Consider the following 21,250-nt stretch of genomic DNA (forward strand, 5'->3'; position numbering starts at 1 on the left):
ACTGCCTTGCTATTGTTTAACACTGTTAGCTTCAGTACCATTAAAAGATCTCTGTTCCCTCTGCCTTTGGATACCAGTGGTTCACCACATTTCTAAAATGTCCAGTGAAGAGTGAACTATCTGTTCATACATTCATCCTCCATTTATTCACTTGGTAAATTTGAAGCCTTATGGTGTCTTTCCCTGACCTCTCTGGTAGATGCAGAGTTCTTTTTCTTCCAATGGTGACCAGTTAGCCCTACAATCACAAAGTCTCAACTAACTCTTCTGACCTCATTGTTGAAAGTGAATAAAATAAGTTGGAGTTCTCTTTTGCTTTCTTTTTCCAACTATATTTTACCTAGTCCAGCTATCAAGCATCTTAACTTAAGAGCTATCAGCTGTAATTTGCCAAGATCAGTTATATGGTTGTATTTAAAGAGCAAAGGTTAAATGTTCAAATTAGCTTTCTCTATAGCTATATTTGCTACTTGGATTGTGGCATGCACACACACACCCCACACCCCTCTCCTTCCTTCGTTCCTTCCTTCGTTCCTTCGTTCGTTCGTTCCTTCCTTTCTTCTTCTTCTTTTTTCTTCTTTTTTGGAGGGTAAGTGGTAAAGGAAAAAGGAGGTGGCTCTTTTGGCCCCAGTAATAGTGAGCAGCAAGCAGAAAAGCAGACACAGTTAATGCTCAGCTGCTCCAACCAGTCAAGCAAGCTACCAAGTCCCAGCTGTGCCTCTTGATGTTTTCTGATTGCACCTACTCCTCAATCTGTGAACTGTTTTCTGGACTCAGATTTATCAAGCACTGCTGCTTTAAAAACGCATGCAGGCAGGCATCCTAGGATATGCCATTATAAACTGCTGCCAGGGGATCTTCTAGGAGATAAATGGAATCTGTGTGAAGTAAATTAGTGTGAACCAGTCAATCTGAGTGTCAGCCTTGAGCCACTTCCATGGATAACTAGCTGGCTGACTGGAGGCCCGGGTCTTTTGCCATATGTGGGTTGGAATCTCTGATACTGTTTCACAGGATAAGGGGATTTGGGGTGCTGTTTAGTCTTGGAAGAAGCCCAATTTGATCTGTTTTAGATTTATCAATGAAATGGACTTGTAAAGCATTTTTGTTTACCTCCCTCCTTTGGCTATACTGAATGCCTCTAAGTTGGATAACTTCCTTACTGTGGGAAATAAGACAAATGCCCAGGAAATAACTGCTTCCTCCTGGTTGAGCTGCCGTCGTGTAGGATCCAACTGTGCTGTGCTTGGTTTGACCCTCCAGTCTAAGATCTTTAGGGTTTAAAAACAAAATAACCATAATTTGGCAAAAAGAGCTTAATCTAAATCTCCTCTCCCTGTTTGTTTTTGAGGAATAAATCTATGTGATCTTTAATTCATGAAGAGAAGGAGGTTCTATGCAAAGGCTGATGATCACGGTTCCCTGTAGATACCCAGCATGGGAAATAGAATTTGTGCCATTAGAAAAGAGAAGAAGTCCCTCAATAGCAAAGCAATAGAATGAAAAAAAAAAAAAACCTTTTGAAATAACCATTCACTGTAAAGAATTTAGAGACAAAAAGCACATCAGCCCCCAAGCCATCAGAATTATTATTTAACATGATTAAATGGTAAGTGTAAATGGTTCTATTATGTAAAACTCATGTTTCCATAATTCAGTATTCCTTTAGAGATCATAGTCTGTTCTTGCATTAAGATCACAAGAATTCATTTTATATAGTTAAATTATGACAAATCATCTTCATTTATTTTTTCTTTTATTACATTAATAAAAGTTTTATCACCTTTCTATAGAATGAAATATCAATGAGATTGTTGAGCATAGAATAAAAATGTTAAAATAGAATGAGAATAAATTTAGGCCTCATATTTGGGTAGAATTTTTAGGAGACTTCTCTCCTATATCCCTGGGGAAGTTTTTGCCTTTCATTGGAAGGAAAAAAAACTATCTTGGAATAGGAACTTAGACAAAACAACAATTGCTTAAATATTAATTAAGGTTTTTTTAAATTTCTGATTGTCTTGCCTAGACTCTTGTGCCTGTACAATTGCTTTTGACTACATTTCATGAAGGTACCACCATTACAGGGTCCATGGGGACACATTTTATATATATGAGACATTTCAGTACATAGTGAGTCTGTGGATGTTAGATAGCATGAATCATAGCAAAGATCAAACCAAATGCTTTAAAAATTGAGTGACCCTTTTCTTGAACTAATGAAACAAAAATGGGTTGTCCTATGAGAACAAAATTTGTTTTATGCCTGTACATTGAGTTTGAAAAGTGAAATCTCTGGGGTAAATTTAGTTTTGTGATTTACGAGGGTAAGGAAAAGAGAGTAGAAATCAGTGAATTTTCCCTTCTGTTGTAGGGTATAGATACAATCTCTTGCAGTGTGCAGCACTTATTTTAAGTCTTTGAAGGGTCAGAAGTTAATTTGTATAAATGATGTTTCGGCCTAGAAATCTTGCTTAATATTGTCCATCTAGTGTCTATACATAAACACCATAGAAATGCATAGAAAATCGACTTCCTTGGTCATTATTGCCCATAAAGAAGCTGTCCCATGAGCTCTAGATGCATTAAATTTATGTGTTTATATACATATTGAGTCAGGCCCTTGATTTTACCACCTCAGTTTGGATGTAGCATCAAAGGTTCCATAATAAAGAGGCAAAGTTGTCCTCATAACATTAACTTCACAATTTTCAGATGTGAAATATCTTGCTTTCTTATTAACAGTGCCCTACTGGGGTAATCAAATATAAGATCCAAAGAATGGAATTAGAAGTGTGATACAGTCAGATAAAGTACTATCAAGCAAAAGAAGAGAAAGAAATGTTAGTTTGTAGGTTTTAAGATTTATAGAAAGGTGGAATTTGAGCTAAATCTTTAACAGTGATATTTTAGTAAGCAAAGAACTGAGAGTCAGATGAGAAAGGATATATGGTAACTGGGTATTTACAGTAAGACACAGATACAGAAAATAAATGGCATACCCGGGCATACTTCAGCTCTTATCCTGCTAAAGTACTTGATATCAAAGCTGGGAAGGTTTGAGAGAGGGTAGCCTCCAGTGAGGAATTGCTGAATGAATAGAGATCATTCTGAGGTTTTTTTGTACATAGGAACAAGAAGATTGGACCTTAGTTTTAGAGATATGACAGGTCTCAGTTTGAAAAATGTCTGAAAGAAGAAATATCTATTTTCAGGCTATTAAAATAGAGGAGTGACTGATAATAGGAAGTAGGGAGAGAATATAGTCATGGTGGTTGGAGGAACTGGAGGTGAGGAAATAACATTAGAGCCATCTATTACTTTTCAGCAATTTTACAAGTAGTATTCACATTCTTCAGATTTACTTTCAGACTGGAGCCTTGGTCCTGAGATTTTCTCATATTGACAAACTCTCCTCCTCCTATTCCTCTTAGATTTTGGTTTTGGTCCTCTTCATTTTATCCAACAAGGACAATGGACAAGAAGGACTAGAGACACATGCAGTGCTCCAAGTGCAGTACCTCATGGCCTCCCTTGGGTTTGGTTTTGCTTTGTTTTGTTTTGTTTTGTTTGATATTTTATGGTGTTGTTCATCCCCTTCCTACAGTATCATCCTCTTGAGAAGTTTGCTTATTTTTTTTTTTTTGTAATACATAGCAAATGGTAGCTCAAACGGCCCAGAACTTAACTATACCAAGATGTGTGTATAACATTTACTTTCACTGATTCTGCCTTACATTTGTTTTCAACAGCATATCTGATCAGTCCAATATTTCACAACTCAAGAACCCTTCGTGTCCTAGTGATTTTACCATGTATTCTGCCAAACAATTTGTAAAAACATATTAAGAGTAGTAGTTTATACTAATCTAGGGAACTGTCTTATCTAGAAATGTATATGTGTTTCTTAACTTTTGTTTACTATTTCTTAGGTCTTCTATCATGATAATGTCTCTTTTATATTGAACTTAGTTTACTGTAAGTCTCCTTAGATTACTAGTTTCTTTTACTAGTTTCTCTTAATTTACATGAATGTTTTCTCTTAAATGTTTTTCTTTATTTGGTTGTGTTTCTATTAGTTTTTATTTATAGATATCACTGGATTATCTAGTATCAAAATAAAACTCTCTACAGTTCATCAAGGTCATTTCTATGTTTCAGGTAACTGTTTTTCAGAGACGTTAGTCCAATGTACTGAGCATTATGCAAGACATAGCTTTAGGATTTCTGTTATTTATTGCCCAGAAAAATCAATATTTTGAATGCTGGCTACATTTGACATATAAAGTCCTATAAAACAGTGAATGGTGGTAACCACCTCTGTTTCCCATGTCTAGTGCAAAAGCTTGTCTGGGTGTGGACTGTAAGAGAGTGAAGCTTGCTCCTGTTACATTGTAATATAGTAGTTAACGCCTGTTATTAGCATCCAAGCATGTCTTCCATTCAGTTTCAGTAAGTTCTCAAGTATACTAACATACCATTTCAATGTCATTCAAATAAAAATAAATCACCTTCAGAGTAAGCCTAATGGTACAAAACATGGTAACTTAGGCCTTTTCTTCCTTGCATCCTTCCTAATGTTGACAAAGGACTAGAAAATGAAGGCATAGTCTAGATAATTTGATTTCCTTATTTTCCATTTCCTATCTGGGAGATGAAAGAGCTCTGACACTTGACTAACCATCTGAGTCAAACGTTTTCCCCTGAGATAGAGACAGCTATCAGCTGGGAATTTGAGACTGCCTGCCAACCCTTCTCCCCACACTGATGGTCTTGCCTTAGGTTCCCCCTGCGGAAAGATTGCTGCTCTTACAGATTCCAATGCTGGTGCAGTTTGACAGTTTCTTCTTCCACTGATTCAGGAGAAGAATGTTTCCCATATGGATAACTGTAGACTTTGCTGTCGTTTAAATTGCCCTATGTTGTGAATCCTTATCTTATGTTCATATATAAATCATGTTTATGTCTAGTTTCAAATGCTAACTTGATGCTCTTTTGATTGAAAGGTCTTTTGTTTTCCTGACCTTCTTCTACATTTTCAAATACAAACTGGGAATTTACTATAAATTCCTCCTAGAGTTCTCCCTTTACTGAATGCTCTCAATTTGTCAATATGCGGGGATCTATTTGTTTTCTTCTTTGGAAATTATTCCTGCTTTAAGCTACTATTTTCTTGAAGTTCTAAACAATAAGTAAAATTAATGCATTTCTGTGTTCACTATAGCATTTGGCCCTTCTGAGAAAAGTCAGATAGCTTCTATAGAATTTCTACTTTCTTAGGACCCATCACCTGTGCGTTCCTTTAGTGATGAAGGAGTCCTTTGAAATATGATGTTCCTGAATCCCATTTCTTAAGTAATCTCCATCGTGTAGAAAGCTAGTATTAAGCTTGATGATTTGACCAGATTATTTCTTGCATATTCTCTTTCAATTTATGGATAAATACACAAAATAATAAGTGATGCTTCCCTTCGTTATTTACACACTGTATTACTAAGTAATGTTTAGATACCAAAATCCTGTGAGCTGTTTTGATTTGATACTTTTAAAAAAATTTTCTGCTTATCTACTCACCTCCTTTCTATTTGCAATACTGCTCACCAAGAAGATGATACTCTGAAGGAAAACAAAGAGAAATTGAGGTGAACTTCTCACTGGTAACTCTTAGAACACCTGGTGGTGAATGAGGAAACAGCAGAAATAGAGGAAGCAGCTTCATCATTCCCTGTTATTTTTCTTTCCTCTTCCCAACTTACACATTTTCTCTCTGTCCTATGTCCTATGTTCAGTTGAAGAGTTGAGATAAATTGATGAGAGTACTTTTTCATGTTGTCCTTGACTCAAACAAAATGTCTTCATGGGCCCCATCCTTACATAGAAAAGGAATAGAAAGATTTGGGACTACAATTATTCTTCTCTTAAGAGGTTTGAATTGAGGAAAGTACAATTTCATAACACCGAACCCCTTCCAAACCTTGTCCCATTCATTTGCCAAATAACAGTTGAGACTGTCTTTATGGCTAAATAACTGAAGCAAAGAAGCAGGTAGTCTTCCTGTAGAAAGAAAAACTTAATTAATTCAGGAAGAACAAAACAAACCAATAAAAAACTTCACAAGTCCTCATTATTTCCAAGGCTGCTATAGTGGGTACTTTTCAGTGTCTTGTTCAGTAACATCCTGAGGGAGTGGTTGGCTGGCTTGGAATGCTTAGCTGGAAGAATATTTGTATCTCTCAGAACTAGTGGGCATCAAAGAAGCTGTCCAGTCCAGTTCCCTCATTGGATAAAGAACCCAAGACCAGGAAAATAAAATGACATGCCCAAGGTCACACTATCAGAAATAGAGGTGACATTAAAACCAGATTTTGGAAATGCTTAAATTCATCTCAATAATGAAATTATTTGTATCCTTATTTCTTAAAAATTAATACATATATTTGGGTGCTAAAAAATGAAGATTTTTATTTTCTGTTAAAAAAATAAGGTAGACAGGATTTCTTATGCAAACTGCCCACTGACATTAGCAATAGATTTAGGGAGATGTTTGAGTAAGTTTGAACTATAAACCTTAGGCCTGATTTTGAGGTTTTCCCCTAAAACAGCAAGAAAAATTAATCATTGCTTTTTTTTTTCATTCTTAGGAATCCATGTTCACAGTTTCACTCAGTCATTTTTTAAGTCTCCTATGTACTTGCCTCATGCCTTGAAGAAGTCCAAAGGTGTATCATTTGTTTGCTTTTATCAGCCTTACCAAAGCAGCTCATTTCTCAATATCCAGATAGCAGAGAAATTTTTGTATTTGAGAGGAATTAAGCAGTGTTTTAAAAGAATCAAAGAACAACTGATACCATTTTCTCATCCACGTTTATCTTCTCCCAAGTTAGTTGGGTGATCCAGCCACACTTGTAACCTAGAGAAGTTACCTATAAGCAGATTTCCCTCCTTAGCCAAATTAGTCAATAAGGTGGTCCTCTGTTTGCATGTTTATTTACACAAAATAATAAACACTGTACATCTAGGTAAGGATATCAACATAATACTTATTCTTTACTGCATTTTGTAAAGTTCATTTCTTTACCATTTGAGAAATATGTCATCCTTAAAGCAACTCATACTAGAAAATACCACCCAGGAAATAATACTCCAGAACAGATTGCAATTGCAGGAAGATGGTAAAACCCATAAATCTAATGTTAACCCCTTTATTGAACTTGCCCATGAAATTGTTATTACTTAGTTCTAAAGAAGCATTAGGGAATCCTAATTTAATTTTTGGTTTCTCTATATGATTTCTTTTTTCAGTTTCCAATCCACCCCTAAGATAGAATAATGCAGATGTAGCTATTGCTATTCAGATATAATCAAGAGGTCCTATGACTTGATTATCTCAGTAGATACTCTTCAAAGTAGGGGTAATATGTACACAGCTCTTTAGCTAGATATGCTTTCCTGATAAGACATCTGTCCAGAGAGAAGCCACTTTGTAAACTGAATTTAGAGATCTGTTCAAGTGACATCCACTTTGTTTACAAATCTGGTGTTATCACTTAAAGTCATTTCATGAATTTTATGCCTTCCTCTAATTTGAAATGTGTTACAGGTTGTGTGTGTGTGTGTGCATGAGCATGTGCACATGAGCATGTTTGTATGCATGTGTGTAATCTGCCAATATTGCATTAGTATTTTCTTCTACCTGAATTTGATGTCATTTTTTTCTTTCAAGCCTCCAGGAAGACACTTTTTAGTTTATTTCATAGTGACTACTTAAGATTGAGAAGAGACCCAAATTCAAGCAAGAAAGTTATCTATTCTAGACACCATATAACTAGTAGATTTGCATTCAGGTCATTTATTCCATAAGACCTGATCTCCATAACCTGTATATTATTTGTATGCCCTTGATTAATAAGGGATTAAGATTTTTCTATGGCCTTTATATGATGCTATAGTGGATTATTCCATTCATTTGACCAACATTTCAAGCTGTCATTTCTTTTTATTAATGATTTTACTATAAATATCCCTATTACTTCCAAAAAGCCTAAAACATATGATGAATGAGATCTCTTTTTAAAAATCATTCATAAGTCATTGTGTTGAAAATATTATTTGGAGCTTCAGATTTTATTTACACTGTAAATGATAATGAATTTTTAACAAGGGCTCTGTTTAGACAGTCATGGCCTGAGAAGATCATCTGGTATGTGTGAAAGGGAATGGAGATTTTTTTCCCCAGTGGCTTTACTCTTGTTGAGTGTGGCAGGTATTTCTTGGAGTTATTTACTAGCTAAACCTAGCCATCTTTTATAGCAAATACTATCTCTCTGCAAATGATGAGAGGAGAAGGAAAGATGTTTTAATAGGCTAACTGAAGCAAGAATGAGGAACAAGGAAGTGGAGGAGCATTACACTGACCTGCCACCAATATTGTTTCTTAACCACAGAGTCTTCTTGTTGTTGGGGTTTTTCTTAAGGCATTCCTGAATGTTGTTTAAACTGATTTCCTATTGTCTTTGGCAGAACCATTCATTTTATTAGGATCTAGAAGAATTTGACTCTTGGTTAAAGGTGCTGTAGTCAAATGCATCCATACAAAGCACATCTCTCTAGCTACCAAAGATATTGCTGAGATATTTAGAACATTGGCCTTTCAGTTGTCAATATTTTGAGGTGTGTGATGAGTAAATGGAATAGCCTTACATCTTTCAGTGGTAGAACTGTCAAGAAGAGTTTGTCTTTTTAGCCCCATACCCCCCAAAGGTAGACTATTTCAGAATCCATTACAGAGGAAGTAAACACTTGAATTTTACCTAAAGATGAGTCTAAGCAACCATTTGCCCTTTATTGATGTCAAAAGTATTTCTTTGCCAAGCTCTGAAATGCACCTTCAAAAACTACTGAAATATCCAAGAACTTTAGTGATGTGCTACAAATGGACTTTGGTATTGATAAATACAAGTCAATATGTATAGTGAAAGGACAACTCACGGTGATAAATGGGCCCATCATCAGTAAAAATCAAATTATTGACTATCTAGGGTAAGGAAAAAAATCTGTCTATACCTAACATCTACAGGTGAGAAGAATTAGCCAACAACAGCAATTCAGGAAAGGTTCAAAGAGACAAGTAAGGAGAATTCATTAAAAATACATACCAAACAGGCAGCAACATTAACGAATACTCTGTGGCCCCAGGATGCTGTATTTCTTCCATCATACCTGTGTTCACTTTTGGGGGAATGAGCTCCCCTTGGGCTTCCCACGTACTCAAAGGGGGTTTAATTCAGATTTCTCCTCTGCACTACCTTATTGTAAAGGAATTCTCTTGTGCACTCCTAAAATGTGTACTGCTCTAAGGATATTTTTTCTAATGCTTCTTAACTAGTTAAATTCATCATCTTTCAACTAGATCACAAGTTGTATGAGGGCACATTAAAAGTGCCTTCATTTCTTTACCCCACAGAGTCTGGCAAAGAGCTCTACCCATAAGAAGTACTAGATCAATATTTGTTGATTTCACCATTTTTGAAATGATTCATTAGAGAAGCCTTGGTCACACATCATGTTAGAGTTTAATGATGAAACATTGGCAGGAAACACCCAAAAGAACAATTGCAAGAATTAGTCTATCAAACAAACAACAAAGAGCAGAATGGCAGTAATTAACCTCTCCAAAGCCTGCTGTTCCCAAATGGCAAAGTGTAGTCATTTCTTCTACAGTAAATTTAATTGGACACTCTATGAACTACCCAGTAAAAATGACAAATCTAACACGGCTTCAAATCTGGAAGCTATTATGTGTAATTAAGCAACATATCTGAAGGAAAATCCTTTTCACTCCCCTACTCTCACACAAACCACACCCTCAAAAACCAGAGATAAAGGCAAAAATAGCTGCATGGTTCCTACTGGTGTGAATTTAATGAAGATGATGCTGTTGAAAAGTACATCTAACTCTAGTTTTCTTGAGAGATTTGGAACTTCACTTCATGCTGGGTCTACTTTATTGCCACTAAAAATGGTTGTAGGCATGTGCTTTATTGCTCTAATACGTATCCTCTTTGTCCTTGAGATCTCTAGTTTAGAATAAATCTTTAAATATCTGCTGCTTGATAAATATTTGCTGGAGAAATGATTAAATGAATGAATGTAGTAAAGTGTTAAATTAGGAAAGAACAATATATTGGATGACAGTATAATGCATTTGCCCAAATAGAGGTACTATTTCATTGACTTTTAGTAAAAGATTTAGCTACATGATTGATTCCCTGTTATAAATACCAATGTAAATACTTTCAGGAAATTAACAAGTAAAATATAGAGAGATAGAAATCATTAAAATGGGCCAGAAAATTTTGACCAATATAATAGTTTTCTGCAGCTTTGATGCATTTAACTATCCACTTAAACATCTCCCAGAAATCTAAGGATTCAAAAATAATCCACACCTGATTTAAAATGAGGAGAATTAAATTCAAGGCAGCTAGAATAGTGACTACTTAGGCCATACTTGGTATGCCTCTTCTTCCAAATCACAGACTAACTAACCCACATCACCATTTGCAAATATACATCCATGATCTCAAATGGGTTTAAGCAAGCAACTGAACAGATCCGGCAGAAAGATAATTGAAAGCATATATTCTCTTGGGTCAGAGGAACATCTAGCCTGGTACCTCTGCTTCATTCATTTGTTCATTCATTCATTTCACAACTCCTTTGGGAATATTTTCTATAGTCCAGGTACTGTCACACAGAAATGAATGAAGCAGGTATGGTATTTGGTTTTGCATGTTGTTTTTAGAAAATTCAAATGTATGAAGTGAAAAAAATCAGGTTATTTGTTTAAAATAAGAATTTCATAATTTTCCTGTATTTTGTTCTCAGACAAAAGTCTGTAAGAGAAGCAGGGAATTTAAACTGCTTTTATTTTAATAGAGCAAAGTGCTGTTTATGTACTGAGAGGGCTGGTAAAATGATCTGGAGGGGCTGTTTGACCAGAATTATGTTACTAGCTTCCTTTAAAGTATGTCTATGTGGTCCTCCTGTTTTCATCACCACTGTTACTCAAGCTCCATTAAAACTTATGGAGGAGAGCAGCAGTTGTGAGCACTGCTAATGCTGCTTGGATTAGCAGGGTACCATTGTGTCACTCATCCAGACTGTGAAGCAAAGGTCTCCAGCCTCAGTGCTGCTCTCTTATCTTCTAAAGGAGGTTTAGCAACAGTAACCCTGAGCTAACAAACATATTCCCTATGTGATTCGTGTGTGTGCGTGCGTGCGTGCGAGTGTGCATGTGCCTGTGTACACGTGCATAGGTGTGTATTTTGTCTATTGCATTTAAGGCTTACAAATATGGCATGTGTTATCAACATCTGAAGACACTGTAGTAGTGATTACTGCAGCAAAATAGATAAAATTCCATTGTACTCAATCGTGTGTGTGTGTGTGTGTATGTGTGTGTATGTGTGTGTATGTGTCTGTGTTTAATAGTATTTAACTTCAGAATGGTTTAAGTGGGACCTGATATGTGTGATTGGAGGCTGTTTTATTTTGTTTTTTCACTGAATTTCTTCATGAAGACAAAGCCCACTTTTCCCTGACAAATAATTACTAGAACAAATGATATATGGGAATATATTACTTACAGAGATAATTTAGACCAACTGTTATGGGAAAATGCAGAAACCTGAGTTAGTTTCTTGAATAGAGTTAGTGAGTATAGTATGTTTATAGAAAGTTTGGACTCCTTCCCTAACTTCTGTTTCTGGTTATAATTCCTACTTAGTAAACAATATTTCATCCCAAGTTGTTAAATGCTTTCCATTCAAAACACCAGCCCTCTGTATCATTTTCAGTGTATTCATTAAGATTTACTTTTTAAAAGACTTTTTTTGAGTGTGTGTTTAGTGCCATTATTTTTATTTAATGAAAGAGAACCAAAATGCATATGAAGTGTTCATTAGCTGTGATTTGTACCACCAAAGGAAGCCTTGCCACCAGCATAGAACTGATCTTTCTAATTGAGTAGCCTGGTGTTCTCTATGCCCTGTTGCTGTTAATTGACCATATTGTTTTAGATTTATGCATTAAAAATACGATTTCCACTTCGAAGGCATCACTTTGTTACTTTGTAGCTTTTAAGCTGATGCCATGAACTTATTTTTCTTCTAAGATAAAGTCACATCTATAGATTTTTCAACTAATTACATGTCTGCCAATAAATACTTAGAGGATACATTTTATTTCAATTTATTATTTGTGTTTACATAGTGTATCCCTGGAAATATCTGTAGAACTGAAAAGAAATGTTTTAATGGTGTTTGCTACTACTCTTTCATGGCTCTTTCTCTTTCTTTTCTCTCTCTTTTTTAATAGCTCCAGTCAGTCCGGTCAAGCATGACAGCAACTCAAACTCGGCAAACTTCCAAGATGCTGAGGACATGCCTGACAGATGTGTCTTGGAAGAGTCTGAGAGTCCAGGTGAAAGCCATTTAAAAATAGTCAAGTATAAAATGATAAATTTGACACAGCTTTGGGGTCCTTGGAAGGGTGGGGGAGAGGACATTGTAATGCTGTTTTCTCTTAGCAGCTGCACTGTCAAATTAATGGTCACCTCCAGAGGTCACAGTGTGGAGCTGTTATCTTTTCCTCTTTCATCAAGAATTCAGTTGGAGGAAGTACAAAGGCTTCATGACTGAGAAGGGAAGCTGACACTATTAGTTCATTATCATCAATTTTAGGCTATACTGGTTAACATACAGAGAGATTGGGAAATGAGAGAAATGTTGACATTTTAAATATTTCAAATAATGAGATCTAACAAGAGTCAAGCAGACATGGAAAGATGAAGAGAAAAGAGGAACAAATTGTCATCCTTTCAAATATATTTACCTTTCTAAATACAAACAGCACTTTCAATGGGAAGAGGATTTTAGCATGACATTGTCAAACAAAAGAAAAGAAGATGGCAACCCTTCCTCTTGCAATGAAATTTACTCTATGTCAAAGTCACTTGTGCTTATATTTTTCTTTGTGGGAAGAACAGACGGAGATGTACCAGAAGGATATAGCCAGAAACACTTGAGCATGGATTTGTGTGGTTTTGTTTTGGATTTGTTTTGAAGTATGCCTAGTCTTAATTACTAGTTAATTAAAAGAAAAAAAAACCTTGCAAAAGTTGAAGTGACATTTTTGGATCACTATAAAGCCATTAGATACTAGAAGGTACCTTATTACCATGAATGAAGGAGTTAGATATCTTCCCCACAGAATATTTCTCTTTCCTGTTTTATCTGGCTACTGTGTACCCTCTACCCTCTCACATCTTTGTGTGTTGATCCATGTATCATATTTTTGATTCATCCTCTCTGTGGCCTGTCAGCTTAGTTAAGAGATTTCCAAATCTTGTAGCCTTCACTGACAGGGGGCAGCTGCAAACAGTCCCCTGATCCTTCCCCGAGGAGAGCTACTGAGATTTAATTTTCAGTGAAAGGTGCAGCCTGCAATCTATGTCAGGTCCCCTAAGTCATCTAGGAACCCCAATAGGCCCAGTGGCTCTGGCATTGTATATCAGCCCCCTCCACTACACCAAGATTTCTCAGAAGATGAACTACTGTTGTGCTGGGTGCCCATTCTCAACACCCTCCTTTTACTTCAGTATTCCGTTGCAGGGAGAAATGACACCTCTAGCAATGATGGCAAATTTAAATGAGCAAATTAACCTCAGCCTCTCTCCTAATAGCCAAAAGAAAAATGTAGATCACTGGTGAGGGTAATGGTAGGTGTTAAATTTTTGTAATAAAAGTTTTTTTAAAAATTACTTTTAGTTTGAACTAACATTGCCTAGTTTTAACTTGATTTTTTAAAGCGTCTTAATAAAACATTTCTTATTAGCCATTTTGCCAGGCAGTTAAATTCCTGAGTCAGGTGTTCACCTTGACTCATTGCTTCATTGTTTTTGACAAGAACAGATCAGCTTTATACCATTCCTTTTGCCCCTTAATGTGAATGGAATTGTAGTGAGATTCAAATGTAACATACTCTGTCTGACTAATGCAAACAAAGGACATACCGAAAAAGAAAGATTAATCAGAAAATATAGGTGCTGATAAGGAATCTTAAAGAGTGAGTACTGTTCTATACATGGGACATCATTAAACTGGTAATAAAGAATGAATTACTCTGGCTTTTTTCTCTGTCCATTCCTGCATTTTAAGACATCTTGCCTTATAGGCCTAGAAACCTCTGGAGGGTTCACTACTGGTCTCACTGCCTTCCACTGAGAATTTGTGGCTTGGTTGTCATGGAGACATCGTATTTCTCCAAGAATTGCTCATATTGATCCGTGGCCAGGCGTAAATGGCCAAGCGAGTGTGAGGAATAAAGGGGGCTGGGCAGTCCTATAAAATGACCAGGGCTTGTGGGTTGGAAATAAGCTCATAGCAAACACTTAGGTAAAAAGAAAGAAGCAGTTTTATTTTGTTTCAGGATTTCTTTCTGCACTTTGGGCCATTGTCTTCTTTCACTATGAACTGAAAGAAACTTGTTAGTCACTTGTCATGTCAGATCTTTGGTGCTTGTCCTGACACAGCTGTCAGCCTTCTAGCTCTGTGCAGTTCAGGGACACACAACAAAGAGGCAGTGACATGAATTATTTATTGCTCCTTGTGTGGATAAAATTCTGTGATAAGAAATTAAGACACTTCTGACAGAGTTGCTTGTTTAGTAAGAAAGATTTTGAAGAAAGAGTGTATTTTCTTGAAGTAGGAGTATTCAGTAGGCAAAATTGGTAGACCAGAACACAGAGGAAAATAAGTTTTGTGTTTGTGTTTCGTATGTGAATTTGGTGGATAGAGGGACTTTCTTGAACTACGACAATATGACTGTCCACTTTTCAGTGTCTAAAAATGAACTTCAGAATATCAAATTCTGAAGTAATTCAAAATGTAGGTGCTACTAATGGCTAGCATTTCTCTGGTGGTTTAGCTATCTTTAGTTACCATGTGTGAATACTTTCGAAATACTAACCACCTTACTGATAAAAAAAAAAAAAAAAAATTGGGGCTTTAAGGTTTATTGTTGATATTTGTTGTTTGTGGTACTGGGAATTCAACCCAGAATCTTGCACATGCTGGGCAAGTATTCTGTTACTGAGCACATCCCCAGCCCTTTTTATTTTTATTTTGAGAAAGGCTCTCTCTAGGCTGGCCTTAAACTTGGGATTCTCCTGCCTCAGCCTCCTGAGTAGCTGGGATTATAGGTGTACACCACTGCATCTGGCAAATGTTGGGTTTTTAAGAGGTGAGATCTGGGAAACTTGTAGAAGTACTTCAGTAGCTAAACTTGTAACTGCATTAGCTTATTCATTATTCACTGTATGGTAAAGAGTGTGTTTTAATCTGAGTGCATTGTTGTTCACATTTTCAACTGAAATATCATAACTCATTTAAAATTCCTTTTAACATTTAGTGTACATGCAAAATCCCCTAGTTACAAAGTTGAATGTGGTCAGTCTTCCACCTTTAATGGATATTGACCTTACATAGTTTTATCTATGCAATGCTAAATGACTACTATATTTATTGCTCCAATTTAAATGAAGAGACCAGTTGTTTGAACAGAATTTAGAAAATGAAAACTGGAAATCATTTTCCCATTACAAGCACAGTTCCAAAATATTACTTTACATGTTATTCTTTCCAATCAGTCTTTTCTGTGCAGAGTTTCTAAACATCATATTATGTTAGCTTTTCTAGCTCAGTGTTGTTAGTATCAACTCATTTTCATATGTGAAAATCCTGGACATTGAAGGGCAGAAAAATATATTTTAGAAAAATAGGTGAACTTGATATTTTAAATGTTGATAGTTGTTAAATGCCATTAATAAAATAAAAATTTTAGAATTTTATTAATAGTAAGATTGACTTCATGAATTGTCTTTGAATACAATGAGTTTTGAATTCAAGTATATAGATTTTTTTTTTTTGCATTGACATTACTTCTCCAACACTGAATTGACTAGGGTGATCCATTTGTAAATAGGTTGCAGTCTGCATGTAGGTCATGAATTAGCCTTGTGGAGTGGTTGCTCACCTTGTCTCCAGGGTGCTCTACCTTATTCATCATGCCATTGTGATCTCTTTATTGGTTCAAGCTGTATACCCAGGTGAGTGCCTGGAATCCATTAAGGTTGGCAAAGCACCTTTAGACCAGAGCATTCCTGTTACTATGACCCTGCTAGTGAACCTGGAGGTCTTCTCAGACCGGGGAAAGTATCCCTCAGTAGTGTCTTTTCTTTGGAATAATTCATTAGCAAAGAGTTTTGACTCACAGGTGAATCCCAGATTGAAGTTTCTATCTTAGACTCTGAAGTCTACTTGCTTCTTCACTAGCATTTATATGTTCCTGGAACCTGTGGGAATAACTTTGCTGTCTAGTAATAGAAGCACTGAGACAACATCATGAACTTGCAGCTCCCTATTTTTGTGATGTTAGGGCCATTAGGCTTTCTTTGGCTCTTTAAGGCCTGGTTGCTTCTGAATCTAAAAGATGTTTCCACAAAAATAGTTCAGTTAAGTCTTTTGCTAGTTTGCTTCTTGTTAACTGTTTCATGCACATTGATTAAAGCCCAATCTTCATTCTCTAGAATTTTTTTTTAAAACGATTCCTTGCCCTTCATCTGTACATTCATCATAATAAAAGCTTTAAAGAGTAATGTTCACAATTTTTAAGCAAGTGGTAATGAGAGAACTCGAGCTTTTATCACTTATCAGTTTGGAAAACTGGGTTTTACTTTCTAGCATATGAGGGAGCATGCACTTAAAAGGAGCTTCAGCTGGGTGTGGTGGCAAATGTCTGTAATCCTGGGAAGCTAAGGCAGGAGGATCATGAGTTCAAAGCCAGCCTCAGCAACTGAGAGGTGCTAAGCAACTCAGTGAGAATCTGTCTCTAAATCAAATACAAAATAGGGCTGGGGATGTAGCTCAGTAGTCAAGTGCCCCTGAGTTGAATCCCCAACACCCCGCCTCTAAAAAAAAAAAAAAAAAAAAAGTAGCTTCAGCTGCAAAGAGTAGTGACAAGAGTAAGCTTGGAAATCCAAACAGCACATTCACATGAGTTTTCACATAATTCTGAAGTGGTTTATAATCAGTATGCATTTTGCCATTAATAGATCATTTCAGTGGTTTTTATGTAGCACGTTAAATGTGTGGATCTATATACATCATTGTCAATCAATATTACATTTGCATGAATCTGATGAACAAAACTAGATTTTGCATATTGTTCCAGAGGATAATACGTTGTGAAAATCCAAGGTGGATTTTTTTCTTTTACTATTGTGGCTCATGAATCACCAGTAAAAACCAGGTAACAGAAAGTAGGACAGATTCAGGACTGGAGTGTTGGAGATGGCTGATGATGATGCATGAAGCAGAAAAATGCGGACCGTGTGAGCAGCACATCAATCATAGCCACCAAGAACACACTTCCTATGGCTAGTGCTAAGAAAATGTTCTAGGAGGAAGAACAATTTCAGTAGTCATGCATATGTTCCTTCTTCTTGTTGTGTTTAACAGTATCTATATTTTGATTAATTTGACCTGAGGGGAAATTTAAGCATTGATGTAATGATTTTTTAAAAAGAATATAATAATTTAGGCTAATTCACACACAAGCACACACAGGCACACATATGCCCATATACATTAAGGATACAGTATTAAAGTGAACCCATCAGCTTTTTAATTTTTTTTTCCATAGTAGCAGTAGGAGTTACTATTCAGCATCACCTCATTAACATAAAATCATTAATTGAGGCACAATTCTCTAATTGATTTGATAGTCAAATTAATTCAAGTAATGTGTTTTTTTAGCCATGAAATATAATCATTCAAGCAGTATAAGAAATAATGTTTTTTGATTCTATACATCAAACCATATTTCAATGAATATTTAAAAGATTTGACCCTAAAACTGTAGTTGTGGGTTTTTCTAAGAATCATTAAGTGCTTGAATTTATGAAAGTTTAGTAATTTCAAGCCAGATTTGTCTTGTTGGAAATTTTCATTTTCTTTGGCAATTAAGAAAAACTATTAATCAAGTGATTAAAAATGTATTTGCCCAGTTTATAAGACAAGAGTATTCATTATTATATCAACATATTTTATTTCAAGACAGAAAAAAATATAGAAATTGTAGGCAATGACATCCTTTCTTTCTTTCCTGATCCCCTTACTCTTTCCTCCCTATTTCTCTGCCTCTCTCCCTCCTTCCCCTTCTTCTTGCTTCTTTTCTGTTATTTTTACCATATAACCCAGATATCCATTTTATTTCTAGGTGATCCAAGGCATCATTCATGGATGGCAAAGGTGTGCTCCTGCAAGGTGTGCTAACTAGAATCTCACTGTGGCAATGGATTTGGACAAACCAAGAAACCCCCAAACAAGCCCTTGCTTTATTGTCACATAAAAGCAATGTTGTTCTTGGTCTGTAATTTACTAAAACTTTAACCAGAGTGTCCTGAAAGTGTAATGACGGATTGAAAATACCTGAATTTTCCTTCTAGAAAATCATTGTCTAAATCATTCCATGTTCCTCATTTTCCTTAATATTTCCAACAGGGAATGCCAGCCCACACATACAAATTGAACATTGCTTTAGATTTGCTTCCATGTTTTCAGTCCCTGAATTATATAATAAGAAACACTTCTCAATTTAATGTTGCTTCAATGTGTTTAATATAAAACTTCACCAAATTTGACTTGTTAGGTTAGAACATTTTGTTTTAGTAGATGCCTAATTGACACCAATCATTGCAGTAAATCGCATCCCCAATCATGGCATGTTTTCACACAGTTTCACACAGTCATCAATTTGCCCAAATACGTGATACATGGTATGGAAGTACACTGTACAGCCTGGTTAATTTCTAATGACACTGAGGCTTTAGCAAAAGGTTTATCTTTTGGGTCATATAGATGTGAACTAGAAACAGGGAATCTACTTATAACACTTCACAGTTGATTCTTATTAAGTATATACTCTTACAGTTCTTTTCCCAGAAAGAAGCTTGACTAGCAGGAATTCTAAAACTAAAATATGCAAAGCAATATAAATAGAAATTGACATAAAGTGCTCATCTATCAAGGCCTTTAGTGATCAGATTTATTTGCCATGATTTATACTGTATAATTTCTTAACTTATAGAAAATCATCAAAGACTATAAATGTGCATATGTTATGAATACAAATATTGCCTAATCTGTAGGAAAAAAGTGGAAATAAAGTATTAAATATATGAAACATAGTTCTATCTCAGGGAATATCAAGTCCCTTCAATTTAGCAGATACATTTTTGAGCACCAACTTCAGCTCCAATGCCTGGGTACAGGGTACAGGGTACAGGAGGCAGGGGAAATGGGAGATAAGAGGGCTCTGTGACTGAAATGGAATAGTCTTTATCTTTGAGGACTTATAATTAATGTTTTGCCTGGATGAATATTCCAGACAGAAATTGAGTATGACCCCTTTAAAGTCAATTAAAGTGTGTGCTCTTTGTTTCCTAAAATGTACTGCCCCTGCTTAAAATTATTGAGTTGTAATTCAGAAACTGTAACATATTGTTAATATGAACAATAGTGAAAATTTTTCATCCTTTGAAAAATTGCACATATACATTTCCCAACTTTGGAAAAAAATCTACTTCTAACAAGTTTCAAAATAAAGGAAAGTAGTAAGTTAGGCAATGGAATATATTTTCTTGTATGCTGTGTTGTGGCTCTCAAGCCTATTAAAAGAACTCTCAAAAACACTTTGATGACAATATCAAATGAGTGTATGTTCTCTCAAAGGGAAATTTTAATTATTAAACCTATTTGTATGCTCAAGTTCTGGTATGTATGTTGAAAATGAGCTTTATTATTTTTATACCTATATTCTATTATTCTCCTCAAACAAGAGTAACAACAAGTTTAACAGATGCTATACTTAGTATATTTTGGTGGGCGGGAGTCTAAATTAACCAATAATAAATCCCCAATGATTATTTTATGATGTTGCCAGCTATCAGAAATTAGAAATGGCATAAACTTGACTTTAATAAGTAGGAGTTTTACTAATTCTGGAGGCCAATATTATTAACTCTGAAGACTTAATTTCTAAAAATGAGAGTTGTAGAGAAAATTAAATTATGCTACCCTAATATCCATGTGCAAATATGCTGATGTAACAAATCCATTTGTCTATTTTAAAATGATTTATTTTATTTATATTGACTTACATTTAACATGTTTTAGTGATTTTCATTGTAGGGAGACTTGAAGTAGCAGTTACCATGCAATTCATTAGGTTAACCATGCAGTAATCTTAACCACTTGGTACTAGTTAAAAACTCATGATGCTTGATCTGGTGGTTGTCCTTTTGAATGCCTATCCTTAGGTAAACCACTGTGGTAAATGTATTAGTGAATATGTTTGTAAACTGATTCTTCTTGTCATTATAATAAACAATTCATAATTCATAAAAATATTATTTTGTGGTTCTTCTTTGGTAATCATCTTGGTGATAAAGATAAATTGAGAGAGAAAGAGAGAGTCATTGTCCAAAGGAATATCATATTTTCAAATTTACAAGCCTGGATTATTTTATTTATTGGGGAGCTGTACATTGGCTATGTGGGATGTTACAGAAACACAAATCTGGAAAGCATCTAGTGTTATGAGAGAAGCTTCTTGCTGTGTCTCCGGGTAGCACAGGCTTCTCAGAGGCTTATTTCCTTATCTGCATTGAGGAGCTTCCTCACAGGGGTGGTCCAAAGGCACTCTATGAGATGGTTCAGAGACAGCAATCTGAATACTATAAAACACTTCCAATACAAGGTAACATATAGTATTATAAACATGCAACTAGGGAGGCACCCCTCAGGCCTCAAATATTCTCTTAGTATTTTAGAAACAAAGTTAAGCCTACTTGGAACATGTCCCTATTAGTAAAATGATAGGAAAACACTTTACTAAATGTTAACATTCTATCTTTAGATGGTAGCATTTGGGGTGATAATAATTGAGTTTTTAAAAATTGTTTTATGTCATATGTTTAAAAAGAAGATTCAGAAAACATTAATTTAAATTGATTTTAAAGTCTTATTTTCACAGAATGGACTTATATAGTATTTTAAATTGTATGTTGTATAGGTTTTGATTGCTTAGTTATTTAAAAGCAATGTTAAACCCTTTTATCTGCTCCAAA

General features: G+C 35.4%; 1 protein-coding gene across 2 annotated transcripts in view; it reads left to right on the plus strand.

The window, feature by feature from the left end:
• Positions 1-20,475, plus strand: part of WDR72 (WD repeat domain 72) — a gene marked incomplete at both ends in the record, with an annotated part of 194,977 nt that extends 174,502 nt beyond the window's left edge. Inside the window, 2 exons of one of the 2 annotated variants that reach the window (XM_081292970.1) lie at positions 12,379-12,483; positions 18,340-20,475. In XM_081292970.1, coding sequence (XP_081149096.1) covers positions 12,379-12,483; positions 18,340-18,395 — 161 coding nt within the window. Of the gene's footprint in view, positions 1-12,378; positions 12,702-18,339 lie in introns of those variants that run through there. The other variant, XM_081292969.1, reaches the window with a different exon arrangement.
• Positions 20,476-21,250: the final 775 nt, after the last annotated feature.

Source organism: Spermophilus citellus (genome assembly GCF_964194105.1).
Source record: "Spermophilus citellus genome assembly, chromosome: 4".
In the NCBI taxonomy this organism is placed as follows: Eukaryota; Metazoa; Chordata; class Mammalia; order Rodentia; family Sciuridae; genus Spermophilus; species Spermophilus citellus.